This window comes from Physeter macrocephalus, chromosome 14 (genome assembly GCF_002837175.3).
Source record: "Physeter macrocephalus isolate SW-GA chromosome 14, ASM283717v5, whole genome shotgun sequence".
In the NCBI taxonomy this organism is placed as follows: Eukaryota; Metazoa; Chordata; class Mammalia; order Artiodactyla; family Physeteridae; genus Physeter; species Physeter macrocephalus.
Window position 1 is genome coordinate 88520732 of NC_041227.1, and position 6533 is coordinate 88527264.

The 6533-nt window shown below is 47.9% G+C and overlaps 1 protein-coding gene across 1 annotated transcript in view; it reads left to right on the forward strand.

Annotated features, from left to right (window-relative positions):
• Nucleotides 1-1018, forward strand: part of PIK3R5 (phosphoinositide-3-kinase regulatory subunit 5) — a 76371-nt gene extending 75353 nt beyond the window's left edge. Inside the window, exons 17-19 of the mRNA XM_024127929.2 lie at nucleotides 85-167; nucleotides 655-767; nucleotides 871-1018. Coding sequence (XP_023983697.1) covers nucleotides 85-167; nucleotides 655-767; nucleotides 871-1018 — 344 coding nt within the window. The remainder of the gene's footprint in view (nucleotides 1-84; nucleotides 168-654; nucleotides 768-870) is intronic.
• Nucleotides 1019-6533: the final 5515 nt, after the last annotated feature.

Here is a 6533-nt window from a genome sequence, read left to right on the forward strand (position 1 = left end):
GGTGGAGGTGAGGGGGGAGGGGGAGGGGGGAGGGGGAGGGGGGTTGGGTTCCCGAGCCTGGCCTGAGCCACCCTTGCCCTTCAGACTCCAGCACGGAGGCCCTGACGCTAAACCTGACAGAAGTGGTGAAAAGGCAGAACCCTAAGTCCAAGAAGGGCTTCAACCAGGTAAGAGCTTTCCTCTCCTCCCTGTCATCCCCTCGGGAGACTTCCGGGGCGTGTGTGCCCCTGCATGTGCGTGTGTGTGCGTGTGTACGGGGGGGTGTCCAAGGGCTGCACTGGGGCCTGTGGGTGGGAGGAGAGGCGGGCGAAGGGTGTGCACACCTGTAGGGCTCCGTGGTGGCCGCCAGGGGAGCCCCGAGTCCAAGACGGAGTGGCCTCTGTGTCAGGGACCCCGGGCTGTCACGGTGAGGACAGTGGGGTTTCTCCTCCCAGGACACTTGCTCCTTCCAGACTCAAGAAAGGGCAGAGGCTGGGGAGGAAGCAGGGCCCGATGGAGGGACCAGTCCCCTGCACGCCCATTGCACCTGGAGAGCCGGCAGCCGAGCTCCTGCCCCGCTCCCTGGACCCAGCCGAGCGGTTCCAAGGGAAGAAGCTGCCGAGGGCTGGCAGCTCTGGGGCCAGGGCTCCCGGGTGACCTGGGCCTTCCTTCTAGATCAGCATGTCGCAGATCAAAGTGGACAAGGTGCAGATTATCGGCTCTAACAGCTGCCCCTTTGCCGTGTGCCTGGACCAGGACGAGAGGAAGATCCTGCAGAGCGTGGTCAGGTCAGAAAGCGGGGGCCCCCAGCTCTGCTTCAGCACCCACCCGGAGGCCTAGAGGGAGCTGGAGGGATGGGAGGCCTGCCCTGACACCTGCCCTGCCCCACAGGTGTGAGGTCTCACCCTGCTACAAGCCGGAGAAGAGCAGCCTCTGCCCCCCACCCCAGAGGCCCTCCTACCCGCAGGCGCAGGCCGCACCCGACCTCTGCTCCCTGCTCTGTCTTCCCATCATGACTTTCAGTGGAGCTCTGCCCTAGCGGCCCGGCACCAGCCTGGACAGCAAGCCCGGGGGCAGCCTCCTCGGAGCCGCCTCCCTCTTGGAGGGCCTCGCTCCCCGTGGAGAACTGGACCACCCTGTGCTGGGTCAGGGTCCCGCTGTGGGCCCTGGCAGCAGGCAGGGGGCAGGGGTTAGGGGGTTGATGGCGCCTCAGGGCTCTGTTTGGGAAAGAAACAGGCATTAGGGAGACGGGCCTGGCCTTACAGCCCCTCAGATCCCTCAGGAAGAAAGGAGAAGGATGGGTGGGCTGGCCTCTGAAGGCCTCTAGTGTGGTCTAGGATCCTTTCTAGAAGAAAGACCTGAGGGTCTGGTGCTCTGGGGTGTGGTTTAGGCCTCCTCCCCCAACCCTTGGCCAGGCCCACCCCTTACTTTGTCAGGGACTTGGGGAGCCCTTGGAGTCTGGGATTTCAGCCCCCCTACTCAGGGGTTCAGGTGGTAGAAACGTAGATGCGACTTTTCTGACCTCAGTACCGTCGCTCCCATCCCACGCCCCTCTCTGTCTCACACACACACACACACGCACACACGCACACACACACACACCCTTTCTCTCTCTCTCAAGTTCCCCGGATCTTCTAAAAAACAGCACTAACACTTGACCTGTCTACTGTCAGGACTCAGAACAAACTCTCTCTGGAGGATCTTTCTGGATCGAGATCCTTGGGAGACAGGACAAGCTTAGATTCAGTGGCGTCTCAGTTACCTTCTAGCTAAATGACCAGCAGGAAGTGAATTAGCTTCTTCGAGCCTCCCTTTCCTGAGCACTAAGATGGGGGGATATAAGACCTCCTTAAAAGGCTGAGACAAGATGGTCTGCAAAGCGCCTGGCTCAGCCGCAGGCTCATAGCAGGTGCTCAGTGAAGATCAGCGGTGTCGCCCCTTAAGCCCTGACTCACCTGTCTGGCAGGGGGTGGGGAGGGGATGCTCTCGCCGCTCCCGCGATGCTCTTCGTTCCCTCCTTTCCAATTCACTGGTGAGGCAGGACCCAGACCGAGGGGGTGAGGAGCACTCAGTTCTACCCTCTGAAGGAGGAATCGCCTTCGCCAGGGTGAGAGGAGGGTCGCACACGTGCCTTCACCTCCTCCTCTCCCAGGTTGGCCCCTGTGCCCCACTTCCCGTCTCACTCCATTGTGTGTGAAATCTTCAGAGTTCACTGGCACCACTGCGCCTGGGCAAGTTCCCAGAGGAGTAGAGGATGGACAGCTGAGCTTGCGGAGCTTAGGGCCTGATTGGGGGGGAAATGGCTGATACAACATGAGAGCCAAAATGTTTAACTACCGGGTTGCAGTGGTTTGAGAAGCTGGAAGCTGACGTGGGCTAGGATGGTAGGTGGAGGGCGGGCCTGGGCCCGGGATTTGGACTCGTAGAGGTGGAGAAAGTAACCACGGAAGCAAGACAATTGTATTCTGCACAGAACCCCTCCTTCCCCTCCTGCTCCTGCTTCATCTGTTCCAAAGGTTCTGGGCTTATAGGAGCCCATGAAACCGCAGCCCAGAGTACTCGGGACTTGAGAGAAGTGGACAGAGTGTCTCTGACCGCATGTCGTCACCCTTCTGCTGTCAAGGCCATCTGTCCTGGCTTCAGGCCCCAGACAGTGGTTGGCAATATACTTTCAAGATTTTTTGTTGTGTGAGCTGGTTGTCCTACTATTGACAGATGTTCATGATTGACAGATGTTCAAGAATAAACGAGTGGAGTTTAATATTATTGTCAAATAAAACTTGATTCCTCCTGGATTTAATGACTTACAGTTATTTTCCTGCTAGTTGGCTAGTTCACGTAAATCACTTCACATAGAGTGGAAATAAGATTCTTGGGGGGTTGTTTTGTTTATCTTTTTGTAATTTTCCTCTCTATCAAAAATACACTTGTGCCGAAATTTTCTGTGTAATCCTCATCGTGCTGCCGAGAGGAAGGGAAGTGAGATCCTTGCTGACCCTCTGGACCTGGGGCTGTTATTAGACTTGGCTCATAGGGAGGGAGAGAAAAGGAGGTGAAGGGATGGTGGAGGACACCTGTGACCTGGGAGAAGTAGGTAAGCACCAGGCTTCCAGCACAACCACATGAGACGGGCGAAGAGGAACCGTGAGAGGCTTTAGCTCTGTATCAGCTAGCTGTTGCAAACAGGAAAGCACACCTAATGCTCGAGGGACTACAACTGTGATCATTTATTCTTGCTCGGACATCTACAGGACGTCTAGGGATCAAGGTGGAGCTCAGAGTGGCTTGGCTCCAAGCTGCAAGTTGGGTTCCGGTCTGCTCTATGGGTTCCTCGGGTACCTTGGGTCAGCATGTTAGCATAGGAGGGGTAAGCAGAGACATGTGATGCCTCCTAGGGCCTGAGCCTGGAACTGGCACAGTATCTCTTCTGCCAACATTCAGCTGGCCAAAATCGATGAAGGACATCAGCCCACAGAGTCAATAAACTCAGCAAACCTCACACAAGAGGAAAATAAAACTACATGAGAAGAGCACTTCACCTCTGATATTCTTTCCAAAACCCTATGACCCAAGACTAATAATGAGGAAAATGCCAGACAAACCCAGATTGTGGGGCATTCTACAGGATAATCTGACCGGTACTCACTCCAGTGTCATGAAATACAAGGAAGGACTGAAAAATTCACAGACTGAAGGAGACTGAGGAAACCTGAAAACAAAGTGCAATGTGGGATCCTAAAACAGAAAGAGAATCTTAATGGAAAAACTGCTGAAACCCCAATAAAGTCTGGAGTTTAGTTTAAACACACACACACACACACACACACACACACACACACACACACACAGAAGTACCTCCTTGTCAAACTTCTGAGGGAAAAAAGGTAATGAGAAAATCTTAAAGACAGCCAGAGGAAAAAAAATACACTTAATCTCCAAAGGAGCAACAACTAAACTGAGAGCTCCCTTCTCTACGGAAACACACACACACACACACACACACACACACACACACAGAAGTACCTCCTTGTCAAACTTCTGAGGGAAAAAAGGTAATGAGAAAATCTTAAAGACAGCCAGAGGAAAAAAAATACACTTAATCTCCAAAGGAGCAACAACTAAACTGAGAGCTCCCTTCTCTACGGAAACAATGGAAGCCAGAATACAATGAAATGACATATTTAAAGTGCTGAAAAGAAAAAAAACAAAACCTGTCAACTTAGAATTCTATACCTGCAATTGTTCAATGATTTTTTAAAAATTATACACTGCTCACAAGAGAAATTCTTTAAATGTAAGAACACAGGAAGGCTGAAAGCAAAAGGATGGAAAGGATAACACCATGCAAACATGTCCCAAAAAGATGGCGGTGTTACACCAATATCCGACAAATATTTTAATGTCAGAAGCATTACAGAAGATAAAGAGGGGCATTTTATAAATTTAAACTATAAAGCAATTATTGACAGAATTAACATTTCCATAACTATAGTGAAGGACTTTAACACATTTCTCTCAGTAGCTGACAGAACAAATAGACAAAAAAAAAAAATCAGTAGAGTTATAGAAGATCTGGACAACACAATTAACAAATTTGATCTCATTAAAATAGAACACTATGCTCAACAACAATAGAATTCACATTGTTTTCAAGTACGAGTAGAATACCAAATTTCAAATGATTGAAATCAAACTGAGTATATTCCCTGACTACAATGAAATTAAACTATCAATAAGGTAAATTTTACTAGAAAATTCCAACTGCTTGTAAATCAGGCACTTCATCTCTAAATAATCCAGGGGTCAAGAAAGAAAGAAAAGTAGAAACTAGAAAATATATTGAAGTGGTTAATAATGAGTATATGTTATTGAAACTCTCAGGATGCTTAAGCAATACTTAGGAGAAAATTTATTGCCATAAAAAAAGCATATCTTGGGGCTTCCCTGGTGGCACAGTGGTTGAGAGTCCGCCTGCCGATGCAGGGGACATGGGTTCGTGCCCCGGTCCGGGAAGATCCCACGTGCCGCAGAGCGGCTGGGCCCGTGAGCCACGGCCGCAGAGCCTGCGCGTCCGGAGCCTGTGCTCCGCAACGGGAGAGGCCACAACAGTGAGAGGCCCGCGTATCGCAACAACAACGACAACAACAAAGCATATCTTACAATAGAGCAAAAGCAAAAACTCAGTTATTTACATTTACATCTCAGAAAGCTAGAGAAAGAATAGTAGATCAATCCTAAAGAAAGTAGAAGGAAGGAAATAAGTGTAATAGCAGAAATCTATGAATTAGAAAACCAACATACTAATTGAAAACCCCCTAGCAAGACTGATGAGAGAGAGAACAAATTATCAATATCATGAATGAAAAAGAAGACATCTCTACAGATCCTATACACACTAAAAAGGTAATAAAGGGATAGTATAGATTTACCAATACATTTGGTAATTTGGATAAAATGGAGAAATTTTCTCAAAAATACAGTTTGCCCATCTGACGGAAGAAATGGATATCCCAAATAGGCTAATATAATTAAAGAAATTGAAACCATTATTTTCTTAAGTAGACTGGCAACCAATCATCTTTTTACTGTCTCCATAGTTACAAATTTTCCAGAATATCATATAGTTGGAGCCATACAGTATGTAGCTTTTGCAGATTGGCTTCTTTCACTTAGCAATATGCATTGAAGATTCCTCCATGTCTTCGTGGTTTCATAGCTCATTTCTTTTTGTTTGCCGAATGTTTCATTTTATTGATGTACCACAGTTTGTTTATTCGTTCACCTACTGAAGGACATCTTGGTTGATACCATGTTTTGGCAGTTCTGAATAAAACTTCCATAAACATTTGTGTGCTGGTTTTTGTTCGGACGTACGTACGTTTTCAACTCATTTGGGTAAATACCAAGGAGCACAATTGCTTGACCGTATGGTACAAATATATTTAGGTTTTTCTGTTTTGTTTTGTTTTCTAAATGCCAAATTGTCTTCCAATGTGGCTGGGCCCCTTTTTCATTCTCCCCAGCAATGAATGAGCGTTCCTGTAGCTCCACATCCTTAGAAGCATTAGGTATTGTCAGTGCTATGGGTTTTATCCATTCTCATGGGTGTGTAGTGATATCTCATTGTTGTTTTAGCTTGCAGTCCCCTAAAGACTATGTTGTTGAGCACATTTTCATGTGTTTATTTGCCATATGTATATTTTCTTTGGTGAGGTGTTTGTTCAGATCTTTTGCCCTTTTTTTTAACATTTTATTGGAGTATAATCTTTCAGTGGTGTGCTTTTGCCTATGTTTTAATTGAGTTGTTTCCTTATTGTTGAATTTTGAGTTTTTTGTATATTTTGGATACCAGTCCTTTATCGGATATGCGTTTTGCGAATATTTTCTGCCAATCTATGGCTTGTGTTTTCATTCTCTTAACAGTGCCTTTTGCAGAGCAGATGGTCTTAATTTTAACGAAGTCCTATTTGTCAGTTTGGCAGCTTCCTCTGGGGCCCAGGCCATAGTGGTCTGGGACCATCCTCAGACCTCTTCCTATGGTCCCTGACATCCAA